Consider the following 16939-nt stretch of genomic DNA (forward strand, 5'->3'; position numbering starts at 1 on the left):
TGGGAGTGAGAAGGTTCCTGGCCACCACCGCAGCAGTCATATCATTCTTCATCACGGAATCCCCAACGGTAAGAGGACCAGTAGGGGAGACGAAGGATGGGCGCCATATGTTGTCTGGAGAAGGCGGGGCTGCCTCTTCAACAAGGTTCAAGTCAAAACGACGGTCGGAGGGGCCAGACATTTTCAAAGGTGTTGAAGAGAGAAGAGGTTGAACAAATCAAGATCTTAGAAGTGCAAGAATGGAGCTTCTACTGGTGGAGATTCAAGTGTGCTTTGGAACTTAATGCCAACCCCTATAAAAATCAGCACTCGACGGAGCTTCAGAAATCGAAGAGGCGTTTGCTTTCTCAAAAGTTGGGCTGCTTAGAGACCACGAGGGTTGATCTCAGAAATCGAAGAGACGTTTGCTTTCTCAAAAGTTAGGCTGCTCAAAGACCACGAAGGCCGATCTCAGAAATCGAAGAGGCGCTCGCTTTCTCAAAAGCTGGGCTCCTCAGAGACCACGAGGGCCGATCTCAGAAATCGAAGAGGCACCTACTTTTCCAGCCTTGTCAGCACCTGTCACACGCACAATCAGCTTTGCGGAAATTATGGGCATTCTGTCGAAGACTTCTGAGGAAGTAGAAAACACATGAATCTTACTGTTCAATCACCCACTTCCCACACGCAACAATAGCTCATGGGTACCACAGATAACTTTACCAAAGTTCTCTGCCAAAATTGAGCACGTAAAGCTTGCAGCTCCCACTACATCGCTTTGACCAAGAAAGGTAAAAGAATAGCAAAGAAACAGCACTAACAAAGTTTAGACCCATAAATTTTGAATGTCTAGCTACCATATGATTACCCATAAGGGTAAAGGAACAGTACCACTGCTGGATAATTGGAAAGTCCCTGTGTGTTAACCTCTGTGCTTCGTGGCAAGGTAGACTAGCAAACATGCCCAACCTTTACTCACACTCGAGAAAACACTACCAATAAGATTGCTTGCTCCAAAATCGAAGAGGCACCGTCTTCCGAATCTCGAGAGCCAGACTCCCAACATGACTACTTTCTCAAAAATCGAAGAGAGGGTAAAGGAACAGTACCATTGCTGGATAATTGGAAAATCCCTGTGTGTCAACCTCTGTGCTTCGTGGCAAGGTAGACTAGCAAACATGCCCAACCTTTACTCACATTCGAGAAAACACTCCCAACAAGATTGCTTGCTCCAAAATCGAAGAGGCACCGCCCTCCGAATCTCGAGAGCCAGACTCCCAACATGATTACTTTCTCAAAAATCGAAGTGACACTGCTCCCCGAATCTCGAGAGCCAGACCCCCAGCGCCAGACCCCCAGCATGATTGCTTTCTAAAAAATCGAAGATGCATCGTTCTCCGAATCAATCGAAGAGACGCTCGCTTTCTCAAAAGCTGGACTGCTCAGAGACCACGAGGGCCGATCTCAGAAATCGAAGAGACACCTACTTTTCTAGCCTTGTCAGCACCTGTCACACGCACACTCAGCTTTGCGGAAATTATGGGCATTCTGTCGAAGACTTCTCGAGAGCCAGATACCACAGACCACTTTTTCAAAGTGCTCTGACAGAGTTAAAACATGTGAAGCTAGCAGCTCCCACTACCGTGCTATGACCAAGCAGGGTAAAGGAATAGCATTACTACTTGTTGTTAGGGAGACTCCTATATATGTCGACCTCCATCCCCAACGGACAGGCAGACCTGCAAAAATGCTCAACCCTTCATCATATCTGAGAGGGCACTCCCAGCGAAGCCTTTCGAAATATTCAGCTTTCTTTCCCCCCGATAATACCTCTGTAAACAAGCTATACTAGAGCAAGAATATCTCATATCATCAGGGTTAAAAGCAAGAGTATCCCATATCATGCTTTTTCCCTGTCTTTTCCTTTGGCCTTGTTTTTACCTGCAAGACAAGGAGAAAGAGAGCAATCAGTCAGCACTTGGAATCAAGCTTCCAGCCAGGAACTGACTGCCTGGAACCCCTTACCTGATTACTTACCTGGCATTGCTCTCGAGTACTCATCTTCAACATCTTATGTTTCCAGGAAAGATACCGCATCTGCTTGAGGAACAGATAGGGCAAGTGCGAAGGATACAAGGAAGCATGTGGAGACAAGCGTAACAGCACACGTGCCGATACATCCATTACTCTGTCAAAAGCAAAAGTATCCCATATCAGTAGGGTCGAACGTACTCTAGATTTGATGGACTTGTTTTGACCCTCAAATTCTCCAGTCGGCTCTGGAGGAAACCAGAAAACCCTCCAGCCCAGTTCAAGAATAAGCCTGTGGAAAGTTACTTCTTCAAAAGCAAAAGCATCCCATATCATCTCTTCTCATTTTTCTTCTCTTTATCCTTCATGCTGCTGCAAGATGGGGAGAAGGTGAACAATCAGCCGGAGCTCTGATTGCTTACCTTGTCTGTCACCTCTTTCAGCAGATCCCCTAGCTCGGCGACTTGGGGGACTCCTACTACATGGTTTGTATCGCGCTTGACCAAGCCTGAAACTACAAGTAAGCTTCAAGTGAAATTGATACATTACCTTGTGCATCTCCACCAGTTAAAGATACCACCCCTGGATGGAGGAAGAGTACTTCCAGAGAAGATGCCACATCTACCTATGAGACAGATAAGGCAAGTCAAGACGATACCACACTCCGATACTTAGAAGTTTCGTGATTACGAGATCATTCTCTCACAATATTTTCTAATGTCATTTGTACTAAATCATTCACTTGTACTCACTAAAGGAGAGCTTGAACCTATGTACTTGTGTAAACCCTTCACAATTAATGAGAACTCTTCTATTCCGTGGACGTAGCCAATCTGGGTGAACCATGTACATCTTGTGTTTGCTTTCCTATCTCTATTCATTTATATACTTATCCACATTAATGACCGGAGCAATCTAGCGAAGATCACAAAAGCGACCGTTTTTGCTGCCTAGGATCTATCTTGCAAGAGAACGGATAATTAGATGGAGATCTCAACCATAGAATACGAGCTGGATGGATGAAGTGTAAGAGTGCATCCGGCGTGTTATGTGACCGTCGTAGGCCACTGAAGCTCAAGGGAAAATTTTATAGGACGACAATAAGGCCAACGATGTTGTATGGCACAAAATGTTGGACGGTGAAGCATCAACACGTACACAAAATGGGTGTAGCGGAGATGAGGATACTTCGTGGGATGTGTGGGCACACGAGAAAGGATAAGATTGGGCATGAGGATATCTGAGGTAAAGTAGGAGTAGCCGAAATTGAAGGAAAGATGAGAGAAAATCGGTTCCGGTGATTTGGACATGGGCAAAGAAGGCCGACTGACGCTCCGGTTCGAAGATGTGACTACGGGACAGAGGTTCAGGGCCGAAGGGGTAGAGGAAGACCTAGGAAAACTTTGGAAGAGACTCTAAGAAAAGACTTAGAGTACTTGGATCTAACGGAGGACATGACACAAAACCGAGCGCAATGGTGTTCTAGGATTCATATAGCCGACCCCACTTAGTGGGAAAAGGCTTTGTTGTTGTTGTTGGATGCCTCAATAACTGGCAGTTGGGAGGCCTTTCCTACATTGGTCAAAATCATGCGGTTTGGGGAGTCCTTTCAGGCTTGTTGCTAGTCTTGGGTTCCAAGATCGGCTGGCGGCGGACCGGTTGGCATCGAAAAGCAATACGGAGATGAGCGATTCCACTTGAGTTAACCGACCTCCATCTTCGTTCATGTTCTAAACAATGATAGGTTACCTTGTCCTTCCTAATTTCTTGTAATTTGTAGTGAAGGGGGCGACATTTTAGCTTTTGTTGCAGCGTCTTTTACCTCTGTACCCTCCTTCATTACCTTATTTATGTCTTTATTTTCCTGTTGCTTGCCACTCTGTGGGCTTCCTTTGTACTCTTGGCTTTTGCTCTGGTTATAAAAATCTCCAGTTCACCATAAAAAAGACAAAAAAAAAAAAAAACTAAAGACGTTATTTTTGCAGTCTATTTTTCTCCTCTGCACTTCTTTTTTTCTCTTTTTACATTTTTTAGCCTTTGAATGGAGTATAAATAATAAGAAAAACGATTGAAGAGAACATATGAATGTAAGAGAAGAAACCGAGAATGTGAAAATCACTTACTTAACAACATATCTGACTTCAAATGGGCCTAATAAGCATTTTCATGTATCTAATTCTGGGCCTCAATCTTATACTGAGATCCTTAATGAATAATATTATCAATTGGACCGTACTCGTAAGTCTTATGGGATTGGGTTATTTGGAAAAACTGAAATGAATTTGCAATGGCCCCATGTATGGACAGCCAGAGAAGTTGTGTTTCAACTATGCGCTTACTTTGAGAGCTAGTTTGAGATCTAGCCATGACATAAAATATCGATGATATCGGAAATATCGGTAGTTTAAAATATAAAAATTTCGATGAAAATATCGGGATATTATCAATATTGATAAAAATTGAATAAAAACCACTGAAATTGTAAGAAAAACTTGGAAATTTTTATTGAAACTTTGGAGAATGTTTATTTAGTCAATTATCTATTAGTTTATCAAAAAAAATTAGAAGAAAATGCATTACATGATGGATTTAACTCATTTAAGTTGATTATACAACGAGCTAACAAACACTGTGAGTGTAGAAAATATGTAGTAATTAATGAACAAAAGATTAAACACACCATAATCATTTATATATGATGATTTACTACAATATTTTACACTTTATACAATTATTTAGTATCACATAAAGTTCCTATGAGGTTCAAAATTTTCACTATCTTCATCATCTCTATGTGTAGAGTAAGTTTATTGTGAAGCGTATTCATCAAATGATAAATCCCCAAAATAGTTTTGCATGTAATTGTTAACATGCCACTCATATAAATATAAATATATTAGCATATTATCACTAAAACATAAGTGATATATGGTGGTTACGGTGTTGGAGGAGTAAAATAGGAGGGGTTCAAATCCCATTTGTGTTTTTGTTTTTTTCTACTTTTTTCCCTTCTTTTTTTTTTTTTCTTCCTTCCTTTACATCGATATTTTTGATATTTTAGCGATATTAAACCGATATTTTGACAAAATATTGCTGAAGTGTGAGCGAAATTATCGACATCGATATTTTCCGATATTATCATCGATATTTGTACGATATGTACATAGATATGTTTCGAAATATCCGTGATTTGAAAAAACCGAAATATCCTCGATATTTCGTCAATATTATCGATATTTCAAACTATGGATCTAACTAGGGCAACATGATTCATGACCATATCGACGCCATGCCAGATTATCAGACGTGGAATTCAGCCAAAATGGAGAAAACTTACCTATCACGTGACCAGATATGAGACACAAGGAGAGAGAGAGGGTATTGAAGTCATTGCATCTAATTCTTCCTCGCCAACATGGATAACACTAGAGAGAACTTGTCATACAAGTGGAGATAAAGTTTTTCGCGCTGCAAACACAAGAAGATATATCGCGGGTAAGACATAAGATTTTCTCGTGACATTGACCAAACATGTCTGCCAATTGTCATGACAACTGGACGAGAGCCTTTCCAAGTTACCAATTGCAAAGGGGAACTTGTTGTAGTATAGACCACAATGTGACCAGAATACAAGGTGGTACATCATGTGTCACTATACAAAAAGTGAGATATGTGTGTTAAAAAGTTAATAACTTAAAAAATAAAAATTCTCATCATTTATATATAAATATGTGGTGTACCATCCGTGTTCCGGTCACAACGAAAAATTTCTTGTCCACTAGAGCGACTCTCCAAGTCTAAACCCTAAGGTACAGGTAGGTCAATATTAATTAAGAAAAGCTTAATCACTTGCATTTCTTATGGGCAATTGTAAAATGTGGTCATAATATAAGATAGATATAAAAGCAATTAAAGGCCAGGAGGGGGTGAGTGGTCCATGCATTCTAAAATTTGTTGAGAAAACAAAAGGTGCATGGAGGGGGATCTGTCTCTCCACATGCCCTTGGGTCAGTTCAACGCGGGGTTTCTTGGCCCTACCCGGCTTTCCGTCTATCCCCTTCCTTACTCACACAAGCTTTTGGACTTTGCTTTTATATCCATCCTCTCCTCTCCTCTCATTCCTCACTCCCAAACAATAATATGTGCACTAATGTTTTGCATGTTTTCTTCTCTCATGTCGTATTCAATTTGAGTCGTGGGGGAAAGCACACTCAGATTTTCTTGATTTTATATATTAATCATACTGGAATAATGTTAAATGTCATAAGCTTAAATTAACTTATTGCAATCATATCTTTCTTACTCATTATATGATCAGTCTCAAAATGAAAGAGAAACACATAATTAATAATTGAGTAAATACTCTCCAAATCCTCACATTTATTTAGAACGCTAAAACTTGAGTCTCGATCCACTCATTTTCCTCATATTTATTTGGAATACAAAAAATTGAGTCTTATCCATGCATCCATCCATCCATCCCTGAATACAACCAGCTTCATAATAAGTCGGTTGATTTGTTTATCTGTTCATAGCTAGGCTGGCAAGTGGCAAGCCAATGAACAACTTCACATTCTATGTTGCAGATGGATATTTGGATGCTTTCAACTCAAAAGATGGTTGTTGATTAACACTTTATCAGATATATTATTTAATCTGAAACACTTAAGTTCGATCATTCTTCTAAAGGTAACTAATTAAACATTTGAAAAAATAGTACTTTGAGGAGGGGGGTGGGGTGGGGCTTGTGGGTGGGTTGATTGGTTGATAATTTTAGTGTAGCACGTTTGTATATTGGTATTTGGCATGCACGTATGAATCGCTTTTTTAAATATTATAGAGACTTTCTTGGTTTATTGCGTGTAGAAGTCAATTTTCTTTATTTGTAAATTACAATTGTTACATCTGTAAAAGTAACTTATAAATTGTGATTTTCTTTATCAGAAGAAATAACGCCTTATATATAAAGAGCCGAACATTTTCTTAGGGGTGTGTGTGATATCCAGACACCATTTTTTCCTTCTTCTACACCTTTTTGGCTTTCGGCCGTTGGATCGGATGAATTGAAGAAGATCAACGGACATAAATTAACAAGGGATGTGAGAGAAGTAAAAAGGGGTGTGTGGATAGCACACCCCTTTTCTTATAGATACACCTGAAATACCAAATCTCAAAACGGGATTTGTTCGTGCCACCATGTATACATAGAAGAAGGGATATTGAATGTTTAAAATATTACTCTTTTATGAAAGATCATATATGCTTATTTTAAAATTAAAAATTTTAATACATTGAGGGTGGAAGGAATGAGTTGTCTTTTGGGATTAATCTGTTAATACAATCCTATACTAGTAATAGCATATATTAATTTCCCTGCATACATCATACATGCCATGACGAGCTCATGTGGCCATCTCTCTGTCAAGTGCTTTTCTAAATATATAGTATACATGCTCTTTATCCTTTCTTCAGTCATTTCTCTTTGCCTCTCTGTTTCTTCAAACTCAAATTCCAAAGCAAAAGCACTTATTGCAAAGGAAAAGCACTTCTCCTTCTTTTTCTTCTTGATTCTCCTCCCATAGCCATGTCTACTGAGGCTGCTGTAGTACCTGTGCCTGCTGATGATCAGGTAAACCTGCTTAAATTCCACAACTTAATTTGCTAGCTCTTTCTTTAATTAGATGTTGTCACCTCCCAATACGGATACCTTGTCACGACTTCACTTCAGTCACAAGCCAGTCCTTTGGTCCCTCAAATGAAAATTCTTGTAGAATCGAGTTCTATGTTTACACAGTTTTGTTTGCGATTCTCTGTGGTTTCAGTTGTTAATTAGTGGTGAAAACATCTTGAACTTTTGCTTTAAAGCTGTATGAAGACCACCACCCTTCCACAACATATAAACATATATGATTGTATGGTGATATTTGGATGCTTAGGGGTAATAATTATGTGTTTATATCTAGGGAATTTGGGTTCTTTGGTTTATCATTTTTGGCAGTTCAATTGCTCATCATCTTCAACTGATGTAAAATCCACTGGTCTATCTTCACACATTGTTTTCTCCTTAAGAACCCTTTCTTCACCTGTTGATTCTCTTTTGATTTATTCAATCTGACGGGTAGTAAAATAGAGAGAAGTTTATGGGGCATGGGGGAAAAAGGTTGCAGAAATCACTGCCCTAAATAATCGATAAGTGTGTGATTCCACTACTAATAATATTGAAACCTTTTGTACTAAAATTTCACACCTAATGTGCTAGTAGTGGTAATATACAAGTCAGAAATAATATCAGCGTGATTTATAGTGGACCCGTGATTTGTCTCTCTGAAATCTTCGACACCAAATTCATCATTAACTAAGGTTGTAGAAACAGTGTTTCTTAGATATGCTTGATGTTGTTTTACCAATCTGTTATCTGATTTAAAATTATTTGCTGAGATCATTTTGAGTTATGGCAGCCTATTGTGGAAAAAGTTCATGAACAAACACATGAGGTTAAGGAGAGTGATAATTCTTCTCCACCCAAACCTGATGAGAAAAAGGATGCAAAGGAAGATCTTGCAGCAGAGAACTCTGTTGGTTCAGAGGTCTCTACAACCAAGGTTGAAGAAACACCAGTGGATAACGAGAACCAGACCGAGACTCCTGTCGTTGTTGAGGCTGAGAAGGTTGATGATGTTCCAGCCGAAGTAGTCTCGGAAGAGATTGAAAGTTCTGATAAGGAGCCAGAGCAATCATCCACAAAAGAATCAGCTAGTGAAACAGTTGAAGCAGTTGAAAATGTACCAGTGGGGAAACCGGCAGCAGAGTCAGTTGAAGAAAATCCGGTTGAGAAAATAGAAAGCGAAGCAGTTGAGAAAGAAGCAGAGAAGGCAGAAGCTGTTGAAGCAAATGAGAAGTCAGCTAGTGAAAAAGCAGAAGCAGTTGAGAAAGAAGTGGATGAGAAGTCGTCTAGAGAAGAAGCTGAAGAAGTGGATGAGAAAAAGCCAGTGGAGAATGTAGCATTTGAGGAAGTTGAGAAAGAAGCAGAGAAGGATGAAACTATTGAAGCAGTTGAGAAAGAAGACAAAAAGACGGAAGCAATTGAAGAAGCAGATGAGCAAAAGCCAGTGGAGAATGTAGCAACTGAAGAAGTTGAGAAAGAAGCAGATGAGCAAAAGCCAGTGGAGATTGTAGCAACTGACGAAGTTGAGAAAGAAGCAGAGAAGGATCAAACTATCGAGGTAGTTGGGAAAGAACCCGAAAAGACAGAAGCAATTGAAGCAGCTGATGAGAAGAAACCAGACATCGAAGCAGTTGAGAAACAGATAGCTGATGAGAAGCCAAGGGTTGAAGCTTCTGAGGCTAATACATCGACTGAAGAAGCAGCTGGTCAGTCGGTGGAGGCGCCTTGTGAAACGCCTCTTGTTAAAGATTCAGACACTGTAAGTGTAGTGGAGGGCAAGCAACATGAACAGCTAAAAGATTTATTAGAGATGGAGAGAAATGTTGAGAAGGAACTCAAGACTGAAGAAAATGCTGCCACCGCTAGCTCTGCCTCAACCATTGAGGAAGCACAAAAGAATGAGAAAGAAGCTGAGAAAGATACTGCAGTTCCTGATGTACATAAGCCAGTTGCTGAGAACACCGAAAAAGAAGCAGGCGAAAATGCTGCAGAGAAGGATGAGGAGAAGAAGATTGTGAAAACAGAACAAGAAACTGAAGAGAATGTTGAGAAGACTGATGAAAATGCTGCACAAGTTGCCGATAGAGATTTAGTCGAGGCGAAAGAGGTAGCATCGGAGAAAGAAGAGGAGTACAAGGATATTAAAGAGAATGAAGTTGTTTTTGCTCCTTCTTCTGCCATTGTTGAACCCGAAAGTAAGTTGGAGAAAACCGAAGAAGCGAAAACTGAGACGGCTGCCGAGAGACTTGAGGCCTCCAAAGAGGAGGCGAAGCAAGATGTTTCAGTAAAAGCACAAAAGCAGTCAGGTGGGATCCTTTCGAAGGTGAAGCAGTCCATTGTGAAGGTGAAGAAAGCGATTATTGGGAAATCTCCAAGCTCAAAAGTGCTTTCCCCGGCACCAGAAGTCAAAGCAGATGAACAAGTCGGTGTCAAGTAGTTCTTTTGGGCTGGAGAGTGATAGTTTTAATGGACTTTTATTCACTGTGTAGTTGGTTTTTTTGGCATTTCCTCATGAGGGCAGAGACCATGCGTTTTGCTTTGTGTGGGATTTGCAATGATTTTTTTTTTCTTTTTTCTTTTAGTTCTTTTGGGCAGGAAAAAAGATAATTTTTATTGATTTTTATTACTTATGGTTGTTTTGGTGAGTCTTTTATTTGAAATGTAATTGAACATTATATTGATTGGTATGTTACATTTTTAAAGTTGTAATTATTTGTAGCTCACATCAACTACATTAGTTATAGTCTGTTTTTTGACGAGAAAGAATACATTGTGACATAGTATAGTCAATTAAGGAAAATCAAACGATAACCTTAAGGCATCATGATTTATAATCCACCAAGGAAAACCTCAAGTCATAATAAATAATAATATAAATAACAAAATCAAAGTAAAGATAAAACTATTTTACAAACTACCTCTACCTTTAGCGTGGTTAAGAACCCTAATTGAAAGCAACATACAAAAAATAACAAAACTTTAAAAATACCGTCAAAACTCAAAGTTTTAAACTAATAGACAATATCCTTAAAAGCCGTATATCATAAAAAGTAGCATATTTGACTCTTCTTGCTATTCTCCTTGAATTAGCGTACTATGGATCTATATTAAGAGAGTAATTTACATGACAAGACTACACTATTCTTGTGAAGTTTGTGACAAAGTCTTCTCGTATCAAAGCTTTAGAACCCAAATTTACAAAAGATCTTGTTTCTATCATTATTAAATATTAGCCTTCACACACGCGCTCACGCGCGTGTATAAGGCATTTTTTGAATCACAGCGTGTCATGCGTGACTTACACGTTTTAAATGTATTTATATATGTAAATTGACAAAAGGAAAATTAAATATTTAAAGTAAATGAATAATTTTCGATCATGCTAGAACAAACCCCTCATAAACCAATTAAAGTCGCTGAATTAACATAATAAAATCGGTTTCTATAAAATTTACATTAGGAATAGAGAAAATAATATTTAATAAATAATTGATTGAATTATGTTGATGCACAAAATCAGCGAGGACTTTGGTACAACAGAAAGTGTCAGGTTTTGTGACCTTCGCTCGGTTGCTTCGGTCACTAGTGAGGATAAGTACGTAAATGAATAGAGACAGAGAAGCAAACACAGGATGTACGTGGTTCACCCAGATTGGCTACGTCCACGGAGTAGAGGAGTTCTCATTAATTGTGAAGGGTTTACACAAATACATAGGTTCAAGCTCTGGTTTAGTGAGTTCTAGTGAATAGTTTAGTACAAAAATGACATTAGAGATTATTGTGGGAGAATGATCCCTATTTATAGAGGAGAGTTTCTAGTTTTGTTCTAACATCGACACGTGTCGTGTTGTGATTGGCTTCTGATGTTGACATGTGTCGAGCTGTGATTGGCTTTTGATGACGACACGTGTCACATTGTGATTGGCCTCCTGGTTGAAGGGAAGCTCTTCTAGGTCCTTGACGATATAACGTTGACCGGTGCTCAGTAGTTTCAGGATTGATCAAGTATGGTACAAACAGTGCTCCCCTAAGTTCCCGAGTTAGGGAAGCTCCTCGGTTGGGGACTTGCAAGATCCAAGCCATTGAGTAATCACGAAACTTCTAAGTACTGAAGTGTGGTATCATTTTCACGTGCCTTATCTATCTCATATGTAGATGTGGCATCTTCTCTGGAAGTACTTTTCCTCCATCCATGGGTGGTATCTTTAACCGATGAAAATGCACAAGGTAATGTATCAATTTCACTTGAAGCTTACTTGTAGTTTCGGGCTTGGTCAAGTGCGATACAAACCCTATAGTAGGAGTCCCCCCAAGTCGCCGAGCTAGGAGATCTGCCGAAAGAGGTGACAGACAAGGTAAGCAGTCAAACTTCCAAGCAAGCAACCCAGGATCGGAAGTTCGACTTCGACTTCCGGTTGATTGTTCTCATTCTCCTTGTCTCTCATTCAGCTGCCAGGATAAGGAGAAGCAAATGGAGAAGAGATGATATGAGATACTTTTGCTTTTGAAGAAGTAACTTTCCACAGGCTTATTCTTGAACTGTGCTGGAGGGTTTTCTGGTTCCCTTCAGAGTATAAGGCCGACTCAAGAATTTGAGGGTCAAAACAAGTCCATCAAATCTAGAGTACGTTCGACCTTGATGATATGGGATACTTTTGCTGTTGACGGAATAATGAATGTGGTATGGAAAGGTGTCGTGCTGTAGTGATCTGTTTCAGCTCACCGTTGAACCTTCTGCTTCAATCTTTTGCATGGCAGAAGTGGTGTGTACCCTTTTCATTTAAATGGTCCTTCAGAACATTCCTTCCTAGTGACTCATCCACGCTTGGCAGCTTCAGTGTAAAGAGCCAATATCTGATCAACTGTCATGAGGTATTTGTTGGTGGAATTTGTGACCTTGACAGCAGTTGAGGATGAGTACTCGAGAGCAATGTTGAGTAAGCAACCAAGCAAAGGTCTCAGGCAGTCAATTCCAGATTGGAGGTTTGATTTCAGGTTCCGACCGACTGCTCTATTTCTCCTTGTCCTGCAGGTGTGGACAAGGACAAAGACAAAGACAGGGAGAAAGCATGATATGGGATACTCTTGCTTTCAACTCTGATGATATGAGATACTCTTGTTCTTGGTGTGGCTTATTTGCTGAGGTATTATCGGGGGGAAATAAAGCTGAGTATTTCGAGAGGTTATGTTGAGGGTGCCTTCTCGAATGTGAGAAAGGGTTGAGCATTTTTGCAAGTTTGCCTGTCCGTTGAGGAGGGAGGTCGATGTATATAGGGATTTCCCAATAACAAGTAGTAGTGCTATTCCTTTACCCTTGTGGGTAATAGCAATGTAGTGGGAGCTGCCAGCTTCACGTGTTTTAACTTTGTCAAAGCACTTTGAAAAAGTGGTATGTGGTATCTGGAAAGCTGATGTTACGTGTGAAGATTATAGACAAGCTTTATCTAAGGAAATCTGGCTCTCGAAGTTCTGAGAGTTGTGCCTCTTCGGTTTTCGAACAAGCAATCCCGTCGAGGATCTGACTCTCGAGATTCGGAAAGCGGTGCTACTTCGGTTTTTGAGAAAGTAATTATGTTGGGAGTCTTTTCTCGAATGTGAGTAAAGGTTGGACGTTCTTGCCAACCTGTCTTGCCGCAAAACACGGAGGTCGACACACATAGGGACTTTCCAGTTGTCAAGCAGTGGTGCTGTTCATTTACCCTTGTGGGTAATAGTAGGGTAGCTGGAACTTCGAAATTCTCGTGCCTAAACTTTGTCAGAGATCTTTGACAAAGTTATATGTGGTACCCGAGGAGTTGATGGTGCATGTGGAGAGCGGTGATTGAACAGTAAGATTCACGTGCTTTCTACTTCACCAGAAATCTTCGACAGATTGCCCGTAATTTTCGCAAAGCTGAGTGTGCATGTGACAGGTGCTGACGAGGTTGAAAAAGCAGGTGGTTCTTCGATTTCTGAGATCGGCCCTCGTGGTCTCTGAGCAGCCCAGCTTTTGAGAAAGCAAATACCTCTTCGATTTCTGAAGCTCCGTCGAGTGCAGATTTTTATAGAGGCTGGCATTAAGTTCCACAGCACACTTGAATCTCTACCAGTAGAAGCTCCATTCTTGCACTTCTAAGATCTTGATTTGTCTGACCTCTTCCCTCTTCAACACATTTGAAAATGTCTGGACCCTCCGACCGTCGTTTTGACTTGAACCTTGGAGAAGAGACAGCCACGCCTTCTCCAGACAACATATGGCGCCCATCCTTCATATCCCCTACTGGTCCTCTTACCGTTGGGGATTCTGTGATGAAGAATGATATGACCGCTGCAGTGGTGGCCAGGAACCTTCTCACTCCCAAAGATAACAGACTACTTTCCAAACGGTCTGATGAGTTGGCTGTTAAGGACTCTCTGGCTCTTAGTGTTCAGTGTGCAGGTTCTGTGTCTAATATGGCCCAACGCCTATTTGCTAGAACCCGCCAAGTTGAATCATTGGCTGCTGAAGTGATGAGTCTCAAACAGGAGATTAGAGGGCTCAAGCATGAGAATAAACAGTTGCACCGGCTCGCCCATGACTATGCTACAAACATGAAGAGGAAGCTTGACCAGATGAAGGAATCTGATGGTAAGGTTTTACTTGATCATCAGCGGTTCGTGGGTTTGTTCCAAAGGCATTTATTGCCTTCGTCTTCTGGGGCTGTACCTGGTAATGAAGCTTCAAATGATGAACCTCCAATGCCTCATCCTTCTGGGGTTTTGTCAAGTACTGAGGCTCCGGATAACCACCCTCCGGTGCTTTCTCTTTCTGGGGCTCTACCGACTGCTGAGACTTCCCCTAAGCACCCTTTGTGAAGGCTCCCTTTTGTTTGTTTATTTTGACTCATGTATATGTACATATTTGTGGCTTTATCGAAAATATTAATAAATAAGCTTTGCTCAATTTCAACATATTGTGTTAAATACACCAAAGCCTTCTTCAGAAAGTTCTCTGAATTTTTTCTTTTGTCGAAACTTGTATTGTTTGAGTAAAGCATGTAGTTTGAGGTAGTGTTCCCTTAATTTCCTGAGTGAGGAAAACTTCTCGGTTGGAGACTTGAAAAATCCAAGTCACTGAGTATAGGCCTGGCAAACGGGTCGTGTCTGTCGTGTTCGTGTCGTTTTCGTGTAACACCTGTTATCTTAACGGGTCGTGTCGTGTCACACCTGTTATCTTAACGGGTCCTAACAGGTCGGGTCATTTTACCCAACGGGTAAAGTGACCCGACCCGTTATGACCCGTTAAGAAAAATATATATTTTCTTAAATTTGCACATTCCACTCATTACCACATAAATATTCCCATTGTAACTTCCACTGACCCTCCATCACTAAGGTTTGTAAAATCTTGGTCTACAACATCCATTGCTTTAAGAAAGAAAAACAAAACTAAGATTACCAATTCTAGATAAACATAACTGCAAATTACCAAACAATACTAAGCAGTTTGCATGAAAATTACAATCACTAACCAACCCCTACTTAACCAACCAATAAGATAACAAATTCATCTTCAAAAAAGGGATCCCAGAACAAACACATAAAAATCAACAAACGCATACAAACACAGATCAAGGCAACAAGAAATATAAAAAAGAAACATATTTAGTTTAACTCATATAAACTACTGGATAAGAAAACTATTTAAGCTGAAACCCTAAAAGTAAAACCCATGAAAAAAAAAGTAACTTGAGTGAATGTAAATATTGAGTAGGAAGCTGAAAATGCTAAGAACTCAAAAACGCCAGAAACCCAATACTCCAGTACACTGTTTAATTTACTCTTGGACAGATCTACTTCAAACTTTTGGTATATTATATATACCATCAGCATCTAAAACAGCACCAAGTTTATGGCACCCTAGGGCTTTATTTATATTTTTTATATTCACCACAATATTTGTAGAGGTCGCACTTGGTGCGATGTCAAGTGCCTTCGTCCATAAGCGGTAGGTCTCGGGTTCGAGACTTGGGAGCAGCCTCTCCATAAATGGGGGTAAGGCTAGCCGACATTCACCTCTCCCAGACCCTGCGTAAAGCGGGAGCCTTATGCACTGGGTACGACCACAATATTTGTTCAATTCAATATTAATCTTTATGACAATGACATTGACTACAACATGTATAATATTAATATCCCCTAACATACAAAATACAATATTGGGCAGATGAGAAGTTCAGAGAAAGAACCTACACGGAAGAGGATGAAGTTCAGAGAGAGAACCAGGGGAGGGCCGAGAGAAGCAGGGGTCTGTCTGCGGCAGAGAAGAGAAAAGCTGAAGGGGATAGTCTCCAAAGTCCAACCTAAATACCTAATGCATAATGGACAGCTGAGATTAAATCTCAGCCAATCTAATGGCCACCAATTTTTTAAATTTAATTTAATATATAGATTCACTAACGCTTAATAAGATTTTGTGGTATCCACTTGTGTAAATATTTTAAATTGACGATCGAATTCATTCATTGTATTCGTATAGGGTCAACAAGTGTGGTTGTAAAAAATCATCAAAATCGAAGTTAAAATAACCGTTAAATTGTGATTTTTTGTTTTATAACCGTCGAAAAGTTTTGTCTCATTACTTGATCTCTGAATGTTTTTTTTTGTGATTTTTGGCGTATGCGATCTCGAAGCATATACAAACAAGTTTGACGGTTTGATCATTGAAATTAGTTTCATAGAATTTGTATCTCATCAAAACGATAGATTCACTAACACTTAGAGTTTATTTATACCTTCATTAAGTATAAAATAAGATTTTGTGGTATCCACTTGTGTAAATATTTTAAATTGACGATCGAATTCATTCATTGTATTCGTATAGGGTCAACAAGTGTAGTTGTAAAAAATTATCAAAATCGAAGTTAAAATAACCGTTAAATCGTGATTTTTTGTTTTATAACCGTCGAAAAGTTTTGTCTCATTACTTGATCTCTGAATGTTTTTTTTTTGTGATTTTTGGCGTATGCGATCTCGAAGCATATACAAACAAGTTTGACGGTTTGATCATTGAAATTAGTTTCATAGAATTTGTATCTCATCAAAACGATAGATTCACTAACACTTAGAGTTTATTTATACCTTCATTAAGTATAAAATAAGATTTTGTGGTATCCACTTGTGTAAATATTTTAAATTGACGATCGAATTCATTCATTGTATTCGTATAGGGTCAACAAGTGTAGTTGTAAAAAATTATCAAAATCGAAGTTAAAATAACCGTTAAATTGTGATTTTTTGTTTTAT

General features: G+C 39.5%; 1 protein-coding gene across 1 annotated transcript; it reads left to right on the plus strand.

Annotated features, from left to right (window-relative positions):
• The first annotated feature begins 7403 nt into the window (after positions 1 to 7403).
• On the plus strand, positions 7404 to 10384 carry LOC114821978 (uncharacterized). The gene is made up of 2 exons (XM_029095682.2): positions 7404 to 7639; positions 8469 to 10384. Exons 1-2 carry the CDS (start codon positions 7595 to 7597, stop codon positions 10110 to 10112), a joined length of 1689 nt encoding a protein of 562 aa, XP_028951515.1. The 5' UTR covers positions 7404 to 7594; the 3' UTR covers positions 10113 to 10384.
• Positions 10385 to 16939: the final 6555 nt, after the last annotated feature.

The sequence above is a fragment of the Malus domestica genome, chromosome 16 (assembly GCF_042453785.1).
Source record: "Malus domestica chromosome 16, GDT2T_hap1".
Taxonomy (NCBI): domain Eukaryota; kingdom Viridiplantae; phylum Streptophyta; class Magnoliopsida; order Rosales; family Rosaceae; genus Malus; species Malus domestica.

What these genes read in the sequence shown, in the direction of transcription:
- LOC114821978 (XM_029095682.2), top strand. Translation starts at nt 7,595, where the DNA reads ATGTCTACTGAGGCTGCTGTAGTACCTGTGCCTGCTGATGATCAG. An exon ending in CTGTGCCTGCTGATGATCAG is followed by an intron (nt 7,640 to 8,468) that starts GTAAACCTGCTT and finishes GAGTTATGGCAG; the next exon opens with CCTATTGTGGAAAAAGTTCA.